Raw genomic sequence first — 17,878 nt, 5'->3', positions numbered from 1 at the left:
CCTGTCCTTACAATAATCACACACCAGAGAGACAAAATACAGAAACACAAGCTGAAAATTGTCAGATTTCAGAATCATGCGTTACAGTTGCTCTGACACAGAGAAAAGCATGAATATAGGAAATATATGTGCAGTATATCTACAATAATAAGAAAAAGATAAAGTGCTGAGAAATGGGCTCTATGTTGATTTAAATATGAATGCTAGAATTAAATATAATTGCCAGATTAAGCACAACAACACAACATTGTGAATTAACTGTATAAATGCAGTATGTCAGATTATTGTACACAGGAGCAACTGTAACAGGCTGCTAGCGCAGTCAGCGCATGTGCACTATTACGCACTATTATTTAAGCATCATTCGTCTTTTTTCCAACAACAATAATAATAATAATAAAAATAATAATAACAACCTTTATCTAATCAGGTAAGTCCCTCATTTTCAAGAGAGACCAGAGTACATAATAGAACAATAAAACAAAAAACACATCAATCAATAAATTACCATAATAAATATAATACAATTAAAACCATAAAAAACAAATTAAAGAAGTTAAAAACAATCACAACTGACACAATCGACCCACTGCAACCAGAGTATCGAGCTTTAAGGTGCACTGTCACTTCTTCCAAGCTTTTGGTGCGGAGAATCTAAAAGCAGTCTTTCTTACAGTTCACTGTGAACTCAGGGGCCATGCAGCACTAACCAGCCCTGTGAACGACTTTTGTTTTGCAACTCTCCAAAATGTGCGTTTAAAATAAATGCCCACTATTTAAAAGAAAGGCAAGGTCGGCTGCTTTTTGTTGCTGCACTCAAAAAACGGTGATCCGATTGACCTTGTGGAGCAGGACATTTGTGCAGGAAAGAGGCGAGTTCAATGACCTTTTTTTGCAAAGCAAGAATCTGACCTCACTCGTAGTTACAACAAAATACAATCTGATTCTATTACCCCTCTTGTCCTGCTGAACTTGGGTAACCCCGATTTTTTGGTACAGATATGTCTGGACATCCTGTATTAAGATGTTTTTACACAGCTCCAAATTGTTCGGTATAAATGCACCTGCATAAAAACACTATAAAGACCCATTAGATCCAGATAGGCAGAGGGATAACATAGATATTTTATTTTTATTGCGCTCCATTATATGATACATTGAGCTTGTTAAAACCTTCCTGCCACACAAACCATTGCAGAGGCCCAAACAATAAAACCAGCTCATTATGCTCTCGGATGCATGTTTGCTCGCCCACTGCATTTCTGAGTGTTGCTCTTTTGTACTTTCTTTTCACTGGTGGGATTCCCAATCTCCCTGTGAATAGCATCCTGTCTCCCTGGATGTGCAACAGCACTCACTTTCACAATGATGGCAGCAAACAATGACCGGCACAAAGCGCTCACACACACACACACACACACACACACACGAACCGCCACCAACATTGGGAAATGCGGCCAATTTTAGACAGAATGTGTTGCTCTGTAATTACGGGTAACAACACAGCACTTGGGACTAACTGTTATACAATACCGAGACCAGTGGTTAAGTTTGCCAATTCTGCATTTTGCGCCACACATAGCAGAGAAAGCACGCCAGGAATGTGTTTCATTTAATCGATGATAAGGATCACGGGAGGAAATTAACGGCGCTGGTTAATTACTGGTGTCTGGCAGCATGTTGGCTCATTAGTTAGCAAAGTCACAGCACAGCGAGAAGGTTCTGGGTTTGATCTTAGCTGCGGTTCTTCTCCCCATGTTCGCTTGGGTCCCCCCCCCCACCCCTCCCCAGCACAGCTTGTCTCCTCGTTTCAAACGCACGCAGGTCAGGAAGGCTCGGGAAAAACTGCGAATGTGTGAATGTGTTTGTGGATGTGTTAGCCTGGGAGTGGATCCGTCGCCTGTTCGGGGTGTCTTTCTCCTAATGCTCTAATCAGCCCGTGACCCTTACTCGGAATCAGGGAGCGTGCATAGATGAATGGATGATTAATTACTCCGGTGAATAGTCTGCAAACCAATGATTTAAAATCCATGCAAATGATGTGTATGTGCTCCCACTAGAGGAACAAACACACATGTAAAGAAGTCAACTCATACCTACTTCAGCTTCAACAAGACTCTACTATGTAATGTAACATAGAGGTTTGATGGCACCATTACCAAGAAGCCAGTAAGAGACCCCATGATAATACAGACTCATAGTTGCTGTTCATTTTAACCACAATCGGCCCAGAAATAACAGCTTTATATAATTTAATATAATGCATAGTCGTGTGGTTCATTTACAGACACGTAGCTGTTTACATGCTACACTTGCTAACGCCTACAACTACCTATATCTGCCACCTGACAGCTTGTGTATATGGGCTTAATCCAAGTGTTGACTGTCGGTTTTAAAGGCCTCCACTGTTGATATTGTTTAAAGGTGTAAAAACGGTGACAGAGACTGACAGGCGTGTGCGCTGACTTGCTAATCTTTGCACATGTGTTAATTGCAAACCGCCTCAAAGGGCTATTAACAGTGTGAAGGTCGTGAGTGTTGAATAAGGAAGTGTTTGTGTGCGTGTCGCAGCACCATACAGGTACATTGGAACAACACTGGATTCTTTAGCTTCATAAAACAACAGCAAATACACATCATATTAAGACAAGTTTACATTTCTATTATATTAATGCTTCAAGCTGAAGAATGTGCCATTGTCAAATTATATTCTGGGAAAGAGTGTTGTGATTACTGGGTTCTGGGAAGTCTGCTCTTACAATGTTCACGTGGGAAAGAAAGCTGTGTTGATCAGGTAACCAAAATATTAGGAAAGATTGAAGAGGTTGTTTTGAGCAAAAGCGTCACCAAGAACTGAGGTCAATGTTCTGACGGACTGAATTACAGGAAGCACGGACCTCCCCTGAGTATTACTGATATGCCAAAGTGTGTGTGTATTGATACTGGGTACTTGGTAACTAGGTAACGAAATCTGATGTTTGGTCACTGAGAGGATAAACACTTTTTTGTCATTTTCTTTGGCTGTTATATTCTATAGACTTCCACGACAAAACTACAACATGGGGCATGTAATCGTACCTGCTGTTACATAAGTAATAGTGTTTGCTGTAGTGGGATAGTTCGGTTTGTTTGAAGTGGGGTTGTATGAGATACTTATCAATAGTAAGTGTACTACATACATTGGATGCCGGTCAGCACAGCCCCGGTGTTTAGGAACTGGCCAGAGTGCAGGCACGGATGCTACGCTAAATGTTGCTGCAGATCGGGTCAATTCCACACATAATTTGTCCACTTATTAACACTTTACACATGAAGGACAAAAACTTTGTCCTTTCCATATATTCTTTAGTTTGTTGTCTCTTCTACAAACCGCTGACACAAACAGCTGACCTGACACCATACGGTGCAGGCGTAGTAACATGTATGTGTTGCGGTCCACACAAAGTAGTGCCAAATAAAGAGGCGTTCTTACTGAAAAGTGAAACGCAGTGAATTATTAAAATATAGCGTACGAATCGATACCACTATTGATTTTTAGATGAGACGTCCTTATAAGTGGACAAATTACATGTGGAACTGAAGCGATCTGCAGCTGCATATAGCCTAGCATATGTGTTCCTAAACACCGGGGCCGTGCTGACCGCCATCCACTGTATGTCGTACACTTACTATGGATAAGTACCTCGTACAACCCCACTTCAAACAAACCGAACTATCCCTTTAATGGCAGCTAAAGTGCATTCTTCATTCTCACTGCAGTCAACACTGACATTATACTAAGCTCTAAGCTCTTATAAGAGCCTGTTTAATCCCTTTAATATTAGTACTAACTGTTGTATCAATCTGTAAACACATAGTAGGACAACATTTGGAATTGTTCTCGAGTATAGTAATTATGCTTCAGTAGTGACACATTCAAATGTCAGTGGGCTGTGGGAATAAATTGCAACAGTACTGCTATATTGTGCTGGCAGTCTTAAATGTTAATCGAGCTCTGTCACACAATAAACAGTCTATTTTTATTATATGAAATGTATTTTCCACCATGATCAAACAGAAATACATCAGTTAGAATGTCAGTTTAATCACTTTATCAGTTTACTAAAGGGTTAACTATTTTGTGATAAAACTTGATACTAAATCCTCTTATTTATTTAACAGAGCTCTACTTCCCTGAGATAGTGGTCAAATCCAACCACAATAGGAGCGTTAGCTTATCAAATTAGCCTCATAAATGACCCTCAGTATTAACAATTTGAACCATTAACACAGAAAGGAAGCGGGTTAATATTTGTGTTCATGACCTTGACATTGAATCCACAGAGGTATTCTGCACCAGAGCTCTGGCAAGAAAAATACAGTTTAATTACAACTTTATTAAGAGAGTTTGGTCGGTTTCTGTTTTTGACCCTCAACTACAGTTTGATTATTGAATCCATGAAACATTAACATCTTGACTTTTGTGATTCCCTGTGTTCAGATTCGAACACATTAGCCTTAACGTAATCTTTAATAAATACCTTGTAATGGAACCATTATATGCAACAATTCTGCTGTATCTTGAACCCTGTAACATACAGGAATCACCTCTATATACCTTGACATGCCGACGAGTAGGCCAAATACATGCACATCCATCAAGCAGGCTTTAGTTCACTCCCAGCGTGTAAAGAAGCAACTATGATGGGAAGTTAAACACTCTTAAATTAAATATTCAACATTTGAAAAAACAAATTTTAATAGACTGCACATATAAAAGTGTCTTACAGCAGATTATTATTGACATTATTAGTGCAAAGACTACTGCACTATCACTGGTATCGCCATCATTATATATGTAAATCCCAGCCAATAATCATCAGGTTATATTTTCCCTGTAGATTTATAACCAATGGGAATAAAGCCCTTGTATACTTATTCATATTTGAACACATCTGCAGGGGCCTCACACACACACACACACACACACACACACACACCATTTCCTCTTGCAGAATGGCGCAGATAAAGCTCGCCTCAGTGTCTGTCTCCGTGCTAAGCCGACTGGAATTAGAGCTTTGTCATTCAGACTGATTCATTCAGTCCTCATTGTTGTCTTAATGATGTATTTAGCTTATTAGTAACCACCAGCGACGCGGCTAATAATTGTTTCCTCAAATACTCTTAGCTCATAGCGATCCATTATGTACTGTACAATGACTGTTTGTGTTCATTCTGACTTTGACAGGCCGTGCATAGGACACATGTTATTTCCTCTTACTACCAAAGGCCTTAGTGTGGTCTTAAGCAGTTGCGCTGTATTGCACAACCCAAAGGCAACATATTACTATCATTAAACAATCTTATATATCTAATTGAAAGCAGCAGGAACATCTAGTGGTGGAAGGGACATATCGTGCAGGTTCAAGCCCACCTCATATCATGCATTTGTCCTGCAGAAGAGTCTAAAGGGCACTGCTCTCAAGCTTTATCACATCAGAAATGTTTAAAATAATTACAGTAAAAAGAAGCATCATAAAATAAATACAATTCTTAAATTCCAAAAGATGTTCTTCAAAATCTGAAACCTACAGACAATGTTGTAAGTGTCCCAGCAAAACATCTGGTAATGCGTACAGCTCTTACAGAGCATAATATATTATCATATAAATTGAATTTGGGCCTTCTAATGTTTGAGTCCATAATGAGAAAGGCTGTTTTAATTATGTTATTTCTCCCTCTAACTCGCTGTCCACATCGAACCTCCATCCGGCTCCATCACAGCTGAGAGGCATTCTTATTTATTTGATACGATTAGTAGTACTCATGCAGCCCTATAATGTTGTGATATCTCCTCTGTCAGAGGACTGTCAGGTAACAACACATTTGTAAAATCTAATTTTATGCTCAAGTGGTTCTGCTTCTGCAATTTATCGCAGCTATCGCTCACCCTCTCTCCCCCTGCACGCTCCCCCGCTCGCTTTTTCCTTTTTACTCCCTCTCCCTCCTCTCCAGTCTCCACCCTCTCTTCCCGGCTTAGTGAGGTGTTTTGATCTCATTATCATTCCCAAACATTCACACCGGATAATCTGTCAGGGCGGGAGCCTGTGCTCTGCAACCGTACAGGGCACCCCGGTCATGATTAGGGGTGTCGGGGCGTGCTTGCAATGAAAATACCTTTTTCCCCTGTTTAAAGCAAACTAAAAATAATGGGTATTTCTTTCTCCCTGCGTGCTGTAAAATGTGTGTCAATTAGCTCCTTTAGTAAAGAGAAACTGCCTCAAACTGTCCGAGGACACTGCGGGACAATCCAGTGGGACTCAGCTGCCCTTTCACAAACCACAAATCCCTTTCCAGAAACATCGCACAATGCACAGTGAACCTCCATTAGACAATCCCGCTCCACAATGCACGACACAAACAGCCACCTCCCCCGTATGTGGCCTATTGTTATCACGGAGGTAAAACCCTCCCTGTGCCAGATCCTCACCTCGCCGCCAGTTCAATCACAGGCTGTGCCAGGAAAACGGGGAGCGGGGACAATGGGAACTAATGCCAGGTGGACGGGGGCTCCGAGCTGTGCCAAGCTACCTGTGTCCATCACCGTCCCTTCCCCCCAGTCCGTCGCCTCACCCGCTGCCACCTCTCTTTGTCCACATATGGTGGCAGAAAACATGCAGACCTGCAGCCCTGGCACCTCGTCTGAGTGGGAGACAAAGGTGGCCAGCAGCACACTGTGCATGGACAACAGATTTGGAAGGAGCTTCCTCACTAGTGTTTGTGTGTTTGGGAAGTGGACTTACAGAGAAGCATTTACATACTGTTTCCCTAAATATTGAGCTTTGATCAGAACCTCAATCAAGCTTACTCACCAGCTACGATGACTGCCCCCTTTTTCTCTGGTTTCTCTGCTGCATGTGTGTCTATTGTTTTTAGTCAAAGAGCATTAAAACACCTTTAAATCTATTTAATACAATTAAAAAAGAGTATGTTTTGTTTTGCAGTAATATCCATCAATCCATTATCTATACTGCTCTCCTGTTCAGGGTCACAGGGGGGCAGCTATCCAAGCTGTCATTGGGCAAGAGGTGGGGTACACCCTGGGCTGATCCCCAGTCAATCACAGGGCTGACACAGGGCAACACCTTCAGGCAATTTTAGAGTCACCGTTGATCCTAATGAGCATGTCTTTGGACTGTGGGAGGAAGCCGGAGTACCCAGAAGGAAACCCACGCACGCACGAACATGCAAACTCCACACAGAAAGGCTCACTATACGTCCGAACAGGGGTTCGAAAGCACTAGCCACTGCACCACCGGCACCGCCATACAGCCCAATATTCACTAAATAAAAAATATAATGAAAATATCCACACTGCATGGTGGCATTTGATCAATGTCAGTGCATAATCTAATTTAATTTTAAAAATATATCCCATTAGCTTTTTTCATCACTATATATTCTTAACCTCTATTTCCAACTTAGATATTTAGTGTGATTAAAAGTCTTATCGTGCTAATTAACTTAAAATAATCTCTCTAACCTCAGTGCGACATCATATTGTGCCTCAGAGATACTCGTCCACACGTAACCCGCTGTGATGACTCATACTTATCCTACCATTGGCCATGTATCCCCTCACTCACTATCTGCACATACACTAATATCATCAGAAGCGTTCATGTGAGAAAAAGTGCGCAGCTCGTTAAACATCTCTGAGAGATAGCAGTGTTGACCTTGTAACAGACTCAACAACACTGCATCACAGAGTGCAGTATACTGTATGTGCACATACTTTAAGCACTGTGCACGTATGGATCAAATGTAAGGGATGTAACATTTCCAACAAGAGGAAAATAAATCATTTATAATGACATAACATCATTTGTGCGACAACAATGTAACATCATAAAAAGTGACACACCATGATTATATTTAAGGCTAATGACAGTGTGTTTTTAGCTATTTTAAGAAGTAACTAAGTCTTTATTGACAAATGAGGGTTTTCCCACAGTCGACAGAACAAAAGAAAACTTGAAGCATAGAACATTTTATATAATGTTTGAACCCCCCAGCCCACTCACATCATCACAACAACAAAACACAAAGTGACAAACCTTCCAGCAGACACTAAACAAACCCTAGTCCTCGCAGGAAAGCTGAGTATTGTTTGTTTAAAGATTGGTCTGAAAATATAGGTTGTCACTTATAAACGCATGGCAATGTTCCCTTTCCACAGTCGGCTCCGAAGCCCCGCCCCCCTGCCTGTTTGTGAGGCAAGCAAAGTACAAAAGGTTTCTGTGAGCATCTCAGCAGCTACGGTGAGTTTAAGACCCTGATCATGCAGCACCTGCCTTTATTCCAATGAGACCACTATGTTTCCACAGCAGGGGTGCAACCGCACAGAGCTTGCTACTAGGGTAAAAAAAAGTACCTGGCTCTACTTTTTTAACAGCTTTATAAGACAGCATATGGCAAGTCCTACATTTACCAATGGAAGACCACTATTCTTATCTGCATATTCTAGGGACAGAGGGTGAAATTATTGAGGCTTTTAAGTTTAGTTTTATAGTTTATTTGACGGGCCGTGCAAAACACAACTGTCCGGCCAGAGTTAGCTATATAGCTAATTTACATCTGTGGTCCCTGGGCAAGAAAATCACACATTACAATACAAACAACTAAAAACTATACAAGTTAACACATTTCACAAACAGTGTATGACATGAAAACAACATGCATTGCAAAGCTACCTTTCCTTTTCTCCCACACAAAGGTTGAAATCAGTGATCACATGACTGGCTTGCTTTAAGCTACATTTTGAGTTGTGACATCTTTCCTCAAATTTCAAAGTGCATGAACAATATTTTGGCATTTTATAAGTTCTCATGTTTTATTTTTGTTCTTTTGAACATATTTTTGTTAAGTCATTATGCGATATATAAATTCATGAACCGCAGCTTTATTTGAGGTTAAAATGACGTGGCAGTCACGGGCACTTTGGGCAGCTAAGGGGTCTTTTTGATGCACGTGTGGTAATATGCAGCCACGCTAAGCTGACGTGCTTGTGTTTCTGTATTTCCATGTGAGCAAAATGGATGAAACCAAGTGTAAATGTAGCGACACTGATGTATAATGAGTGTGTAAGAGTAACAGGCTTCTGGTATTGCAAATAAGTCGGTAATGTCAAAGATTTGTAAGATCATTGATGCTCTTTGAAGTGCCACACCTGCGGCGTTTTGTTAGGAAGCCAGTACTGTAACCACCTGGGGCCTGCTGCAATATTACCTGTGTGAGTGTGCAGAATATTGTCAGAGTGTGTGATTCACTAAGCAGACATGTATTGCTTTATATTCAGAGTGAGCATGAGCGTTAAGCACATGCGTCATTCATTAGACTGATATGTCCGGCGACACAGCCACGCTACGATGATGTGCTTGTGTTTCTGTATTTCCAGAAAGATTATTATACAACACAATTATGTGCAACATAATAGATGTAGACTTTTATTTGATTCCAATCAGGAGAACTGCTGATCTACAAAGTTTAAAGTCGCTGAAATAAAAATCAATGTGAAGAGCGATTTGAAAAACTACAACGTTAAAGTTTATGTTCCAATCAATATGTTGTGACGAGTGTCAGTGAAACAGCAGCACTGCAGCGTTACAGCCCCCCCAACCACCTCAAGGCCTCACATAGACTTTTATGTTCATATTGTTTGTGACGGGTCACCCGGGGAGCTGCAGGGCTTCGTTTTCATTAGCAGCACTTTGGAAGGACCTTTTAATTTTACCGTCGCAAACCTGTTGCACACAAATTGACTCCTCCTGAGGGTTAAGGCAGCACAGTCGGATGTACGGTCTTTAAAGTGAAAGGTTAGATAACAACTCCGGATCACAAAAAAAAACAGTGCAGTGTAATTGACATTGATTTTACAACTAAAGGTGCAATTAATATCAAGGCCTGTGTGTTTACCGCTCGGAGCAGCTTCAAAGTCCGTACGAAAATGGAAAGGCATTGTTTAATTTAGGCCAACTTATTACCGTGCAGTTTTGACAACCACTTAGTTGCTTTAATGCGTAACATAATTAGAACAAGAGTTTGAGTTCAGCTCGGAATAAAACTCTTTGACAGTGCCATTATCGGCCCCCACCCACAGAAGGGACTGTCTTTGCCAGGGGCGGAATGAAAACAGGACGTAAGTGTCTTTTTATGATCTCTTGTCTCGCTTTTGTAAAAGGCAGTAAACACATCATCCAGGCTTTCATTGCATTTACAAACTGTGGGATAGAGAAGCCACATGGAGCTTGTTTGGAGCCCAAAAGAGGCACAAATCCAATATTTGCAGAGCATTTTACTAATGTCAAAATCATAAATACACCTGGAATATATGTTAGGGCCTTAAGAGGTTGACGAGGGTCTGCAGACAAGAGTCACCCTGTTTTTCAAAGTCATTGCAGGCGCGGCTAAATATAAAACCTGCCCCACTTATCACTGGACGGACCACACATGCAAAGTTAATGTAGACAAATGAGAGGAAGGTGCGGGTCACGTCGTTTGGGACACCTCTGGCTGCTTTTCTGGGACAGCAGGCACTCAAATGGAAATTCACTGTGTCTGCGGGAGCGTTCACAACCTCTGGAACAAGACCAATCTCAACAAATCTAAATTGAAGGCCCCGGGCGCTCATTTTTATCCACCTTCTCCAACTTTTTCTGGTGGCATGAGGAGGGAGATTAGTCCCCTCGGGGCACGTAGGAGGGCCGTGTACTCGTGAGGATTAGCAGAGAGCGCGGGGCAATGAATGTGAGGGAGCAGTCAAGCGAGGGACATTAACTGATACCTTCTGAGCGAATTTTGACATTCATAGAATCTAAATTTGAGTTACTACTGGAGGACTTTTTTCCACTTTAATGCACTGCTTTAAAATCTGTCACATTAAAAGCCTTTGACTGAAAAAAACTGGCCTTAATGATGAGTTTCAAAGCACACTCCCTCCTGACTGTATGTAGATCCGCATGTTTGACTGACAGCCGACATGGAGCCTCTCTTGTAAACACTCCGTTCAAGGCCAGTGTAGTTTCATGAAATAGAGGAGGCAAGATGGATCTGAATTACACAGATCTTATTTCAAAGCCTACTTCTGAAATAAACGTATCAATCTACAGCTTCCAGACGCACAAGCGAGTTTTCCTGCCGATGATAAGACAAAGCAAACCGATAAGACAAGAGGCATTGTGCGAGAAAACTGTTGCACACTTGTCGCGTCCTGAATGAGAGCCATTCACTCTCGGCGTGGAGAACAAAATGAGCAGAGCTTATATTTTAGTTCCTTTTCAAACATGCCTCGACTATTGTAGGTTTATAATAAAAGCCGCCTGTTTTATCACAGAGCACAAGCATTATTCCCGAGCACTTTGCACCGTCTTTTCAAAGCCGATTAGAGCACGGAGAAGGAGGCCGGCTCATCCTTGCAAAGGCAGGATATTTACATTTCAGTGCCGTGTGCGGGGAATTTTAATTTGGCTCCTTACGATTTAACACGCCGGCTTCCTCGCAGTTTCACACATGAGTGCTTAATGGCTTCGTTAACATCCTGAGGGACTTTCCTCATTACCTGATCTGGTCAACTCTGACAGGTGCAACCAGTCTCATCACTGATCTTTGTTCGTGTGGTGCCAAGTTACCCTCCGCCTCCTCCCCGCACCCATCGATCGCCGTGAAACCGGAAGCAAAGAAACACGTGTGAGTCAAAAAGCCAGAGCACAAAAAGAAACGTCAGTCAGAGGGATAAGGGAATAATTCTAATGAGATCGGTGCCCTTGACAAAAATATACGGCCCGGAGTTAAATGTCTAAATTATTCCTGTATTTCCTCTCTGAGTATCTTTGGACACAGACCAAGAACACCATTAGGACATTTTAAACAAACCCATTAAGTATGTATTTCATCACACAGGCACTGATACCGACCTGAGGGATGCTGTGGGAAAATATTTATTGTTTTTCTTTATTTATACACTAAAAATATCAGATTGTCAGCTGAACGTGTCCTTCAAAGTAGATGCTGTAACATGCGGTTTATAGCATGTACCTCATATGCATAAATATCCCTTTACAGGTCATAATTCAAAATATTTTAATGCAACATAATATGTCAAAATGTAGCCTGAAGGTCACTGAAGTTAGCTGGAATTGAAGCCAGATTCATTTTCAAGAAGCAATCATTCAAAAGCCTTTTTTCCAAACACGTCATGATGCAAAACGACCTTTTACTGTGACATATGAAGAGCTATTATAATGTGAAAGTTCAAGGTCACGCTGTCCTAACAAGCCTTTCACTGTGTTGCATAATCAAATAATGAAAATATTCTACTATATCTGTTAATTTCTATTATACTATAGTTTGCAAATTAAACAGAACGTATGAGTTTTAATTTGAAAAACCAGCGTCCAAACATCTGCACTGTCCTCTCTCCAACATATCCAGAACACTGCAGCAACAACTTGTTTCCGCCTCACACCACTCCCCCCCCCCGCCCCGCGCGCCCTCCGACTGATGGTCACACACTCTGCACAGCATAAATTGTCTTCACTGTTGGCTTTGATCCTTGACATGGACATGGCATCCCGCTAAAGCAGCCCCGCGTGGAGCGCTGACAATCAGCCCACGCGTTGTTGTTGAGAGAACACATAACATGTGCACACCTTGTGAATCGCCTACACAACAGACTGTGCATCATGTCTGCTCGCTCACCTGAAACACACAGAGGAGACACTGACCTGTCTGAACGGGTGGAATACTGATTTATAGTCAGACTTCAGACAGGCGTAAGACTGTAGGACAGATATATAAGAGAGAGAGATATAACGTGTAGTGATAACACTATTGTTACTACTATAACTACTGGAACATGAGTATGATCACTTTGATAACCTCGTTCCATAATATTTTTTTGTCTTTTAATTTATATGTTGGCCTTTTATGCCTTTATTGACCTCCAGAGTGAGAGGACAGTCAGAAACAGGGGGAGAGAGAGTGGGGTTAACACGCAGCAGGGGGCGGAGGGTAGGAGTCGATCCCAGGGCCGCCACATCGAGACCTGAGCCTCTGTATATGAGACTTCACCTGAGCTAAAGCAGCGCACCATAATATGTTTATTATTTTACAACAATGTCACTGTACTTGCGTTTTTGACCTTTTCTATGTGCTCATTTAAAGTGCTACTCTCGAAGATTTCAGATTGTTCTCTTTGGCGGCACCTATGGCCATAAACGGTAATTGCAGGAGCACACACGTTTGTAACTCTTGATTTTCCTCGCTGACGGTCGCTTTCCTTTTTAGTCTGTTTGACTTCATCTGAGCGTCGAATTTGTTTCTTTTTCTTTGGATTTTCACTTATTTTTGAAGTTGTATCTGTAGTCATCCATCTTTTCTTTGTTTGTTCAGCCATAGTAGATTACTGTTTAGAGACCGGGAAAGCAGCCACTTAGCTCCGCCTACCCTCTCTGGCAGACCAACCACTGCTGGCTGATGGAAAACGCGTCACTAACTGGGCGCCGCTTGTGATTTTTTCCACGAATGTCGCCACACACACCCAGTCAATAATAATATACTGTACTGTAATAATGTACTGAAAATGCAAAGGCTTTCATCAGTGGGCCACCATTGTGTTACCTCACTTGGTGATAGATAGATAGTGACTTAATAGACATTTATTTAAATGAAAATCTTTGAGATTATAGCTTTTAAAACAATAATACAGAAGTTATGGAGGAGGATTACAATCTATAGACATAAGATGAACATTTCCCTGCTTTCATAAACAGGACATGTCATATTTAAAGGGTTGCAACTAATATTGCTGCAGGTTATTTATTGATTATTTGTTTGTCTTAAATGTCAGCAATTGCCAAGAACGTAAAAGAAACAACTCTCTAGAACCCCAGGTAACAGCAACACATTTCTTGTGTCCAACTAACAGTCAGAAAATTAGAAAGAAATTCAAGTTATAATGAAATAAAACCTCACATCAGAGACAGTTGGCGTTTGTCCATAAATATCTTTAACTATTGATTCTCTAAACAGCGGTTAGTTAATGAATCCACTAATTAAATTTGTAGATGTTAATGTAAATAATTGCCGGAGACGCTTTAAATTTAATGACAAAACAAACCTCTTTAGAATAAACATGCATCTTTCATAATTACACCAATTAGTCCACATGACTGACAATTAAGTTATTGGCCAGTTAATGCAATTATGTGATGGTTTTATTGTGAATAACCCACTCAGTGTGAAATGTTATCCTGTTAAAGGGTAATGTCGCTACATAATTGGGATGTTATCATATGATCAGTCGCTCTTCCTCCTCTTCGTCCGTGAATTAGCTTCACACGGCCGCACAGGGAATCATAAAAAGTTCATCTCACCCTCTGCACAGAAACGCATGCTACCTGAGCCCTCGGCGTTTTTCCTCTGCCAAATGAAAAAGGCAAGAAATCTCAAATGAAGTGAAAAAGGACTGAGGCAAATCCATACCTCATACTAACCTCGGCTCCTTGTGCAGTCAGGTCTCAGTGCTTTTATCTGGCAGGCCTAATGCTATTGATGGGCTGTTGAGAAAGAATAGAAAATCCCTCTGCTACAATGGCATTTTGGCTGTTTAGCATTTGTGGGAATACACAGTAGGAGCATTATGGGAGCAGATTATTTATTTTGAATGAGAGGCAATTCGATTCCTCGAGTCCAATGGGAAAAGCTAAAATGTGTTCCTTGTGCAAAACAAGCGGCCGAGCAGGGACTTGAGAAATCATTTGGGGGAGAAGAGCGACCGAGGTGCTGAATTGAATAATAACAAAAACCGACAAAGCCAACAAACTCGAAAAGCTCAAGCTGACAAGTTCATTACCCGCTGAAACCACCTGACTAGCAGCTTTTCGTCCGAGCCGCTCGCTAATAAAAGGTTTCAAAATAACTGCACGCGCTGCACTTTCCATTTGGCCACCACAATGCTCGTGGCTTGGTGTCAAATCAAGGTCATGTTTTTAATCCCATATTTCCCCTTCTCACATTCAAGCTGTTCTAGAGCTGCTGTTACTTATCAACCCCGGTATGTTTCTCCTCCATTATTTAACTGCGGAGGCTGCAGCTTGTCCAGTTCATACAAAATGCATTTTGATGATGAATACCAATGAGAGCTAAATCGAGATATTTCAAATGATTAGATAGAATAAGAAATACGAGTGCTTTTAAGTAGCAGGATGAGGTCACAGACGCGTATGCAAATGTACAAGAGACATGCATGTGCTGTAAAACACAGTGAGAGCAGGTGCTGTAGCTAAATCCAGAATAACCAGCATTCACAAATCAAGCTGTTCATCCCTGTTGACTATAAAGTATGTCAATATACACAAATAAGCAACATGTATGGTAACGACCTAAAGCAGCTTGAATTACATTGTTCATCCACATATTAAGGAGCTGTTTTTAAATGAGTATCTAATACACAATATTGATATTGTCAGAAATTAAAGATTAAATGAACAGTCTTGTGGATGTGTTTAGGCACCAACAGCTCTGTGAAAGTAATGAAAAGATTGTTGTCTTGAAAAAGACAAATATAGACTAAGTTTGACATGTTTACTTCATTAAAGTTTAATAAAAATAAAACTTAAAGCTACCCCTGGGGAGTTTTTTGTTAATAAACAAAAATAATGTTTACCTTAAATGCTTCTCACCAAAACACAGTGTGTTTATCCTTCAGTTAAAATTAAAAACCCTGGAGAATTAATTTACTTTATCCTTGAACATTTGTGAGGCTGATTTTTGTGAGATTTTTAATCATGTTTTTACTTCCACATTAACTAGTTTGCTGTCTTTTTTTCTTTTTAAAGGTTATTTTTTGGCTTTTGCCTTTGAGGTGATAATCTCATAGATCTTGGTTTGTTCTCTTTCTCGTCACCTGTGACGATAAATGGTAACTGCGGGAGCACACTTCCCAGATATCCAGACAGTGTCGCATGTGTGACATACACGGTCGGCTCCAGTTGTAACTCTTGATTTTTCTCGCTGACGGTCGCTTTCCTTTTTAGACTGTTCGCCTTCATCTGAGCGTCCAATTTGTTTCTTTTTCTTTGGATTTTCACTTACTTTTGAAGTTGTATCTGTAGTCATCTTTTCTTTGTTTGTTCAGCCAAAGTAGATAACTGTTTAGAGACCAGGAAAGCAGCCGCATAGCTCCGCCAACCCTCTCTGGCAGACCAACCAATCACCGTTGTGTTACCTCATTCGGAGATAGTGACTTAATTTATTTGACATTTATTTCAATGAAAATCTTCAAGATTATTACTTTAATGGACAGCTGAAGAGAGACAGGAAATTACATGCACTAAATGATCAGCAGACCGGGAGTCGAACCTGCAATCAATACGTCAAGGACTGCAGCCTCCACACACGGGGCGCCTGCTCCACCAACCGAGCCAAACCAGCTCCCCGTTTGCTGTCTTTTTAACTGGTGCTGGTGCATGACTTCAATAAGTGCACCAACTGTCAGTCCATGGAACTGCATTACACCAATGGCTGGATGTGAATATGCCGCTAACATGCTAGCATAGAGTGCATACTCTTGCACATGCATAATATAAACCCACTCATAGTGTAGCGGTGAAAAACGTATGTATTGGAGCACTGTCACTAAAGGTCGTGTTTTTTAATACAATAAATGTTGTATTTCCTGTTCTGCAAGAGGCTGCTGAAAGCGTTTGGATGTGTATTCATTGTGGAAGACTTTGAGACTTGCCCTATAGCCTGCATCAGAAAGAGAGAGAAAAGTGCAGTTGTTTTCGAATGCTAATCTAACAGTGTATTATAAAGGCCATATGCTAGGAAACAACTGCTAAATCCTCCCGGCCAATCTCAGTGGAGCTTGTGGGATCAAGAGACCAAATCCAGCATAACGCCTGGTCTAAAGAGAGCACACAGTGTGGCGAGGAGAGAGAGACTAGCACACAGAGAAACAACCTTGATACACTTGCTTCCTTGAGGACTTTCACATGGCACTAGTTTAGTAACAGTGACTCCGTCGGCAGCACTCGAACGTGAAAGCAGACACACTGTAAAGCCAGTGTGTGGATGGAGTCAAGGACCTGTTTTGCCATTCAAAGCAGAGACAGCCCGAAGCGGTAGGATGTTTAAAGGAACTTGAATACGAGCCGCTCTACCTCGTCCATAATATCCTGTTACAGTTTTCCGAGGGGGCACGGCGGACTGCTGGAAATCAAGTGGTGCAGCTGCGTAGCCGTTGTGCATCACTGAGTCCAGATCTCAAACATCAAGGGAGCCTGACTGTCAACTTTTAAAGGACACTGCTCTAAATCATTCCAGCTGTCTGGAGGAATCAGGAAGGAGCGGCTCGTGACTCATTCCGTGTTATGCGTAATGTTTCAGGCTCTGTCATAATCTGTTAACAGACTTAATTAAAAAGCCGAGCGACTGAGCAATCACAGTGGAGTCTACTACCGAACCGACGTCCCCCGTTTGTTTGTATAACGCCGAATCAAACGGGGACAGTCACTTGAAATCAAGTCATCACTCGCTAATGCCCTCGTGAATACATCTCGCGCCACCAATGATTCATGAAATGTGTTACTCCGATCACAGGTTACATCCACACCATCAATCCCCAAGATTAATTTGGCTTGGGAGATGAGTTGTTCAATAATTCATTGTGTAATATTTGCCTGCAAATTAATCCTTATTCAAAGTGACGGGGAGAATTAAATGATTGCTTACCAGGTAATTTGGACATAATTATTCTTCTTTCAAGGCATGGTCCGCTGTGCAAAATCTACAGGGTTTATCTGCTTTCTGCCAGGTGTTGTTGTTAAGACAAAGAAGC

The 17,878-nt window shown here is 41.3% G+C and overlaps 1 protein-coding gene across 2 annotated transcripts in view; it reads right to left on the bottom strand.

Annotated features, from left to right (window-relative positions):
- The window catches only part of grik3 (glutamate ionotropic receptor kainate type subunit 3), a 102,474-nt gene that overhangs the window by 50,891 nt on the left and 33,705 nt on the right, over positions 1 to 17,878 (bottom strand). Inside the window, exon 1 of one of the 2 annotated variants that reach the window (XM_069655532.1) lies at positions 3,054 to 3,068. The exons of the other annotated variant lie outside the window; for it this stretch is intronic. Within the exon in view, the coding sequence (XP_069511633.1) occupies positions 3,054 to 3,068 (15 nt within the window). Of the gene's footprint in view, positions 1 to 3,053; positions 3,069 to 17,878 lie in introns of those variants that run through there. 2 annotated transcript variants of the gene reach the window in all.

Source organism: Semicossyphus pulcher, unplaced genomic scaffold (assembly GCF_022749685.1).
Source record: "Semicossyphus pulcher isolate SPU_LCO1_2020_fin unplaced genomic scaffold, fSemPul1.0.p SCAF_9, whole genome shotgun sequence".
Lineage (NCBI taxonomy): Eukaryota > Metazoa > Chordata > Actinopteri > Labriformes > Labridae > Semicossyphus > Semicossyphus pulcher.
Note: the sequence above shows the minus strand (reverse complement) of the source record. Positions and strands in the feature narration are given on the sequence as shown.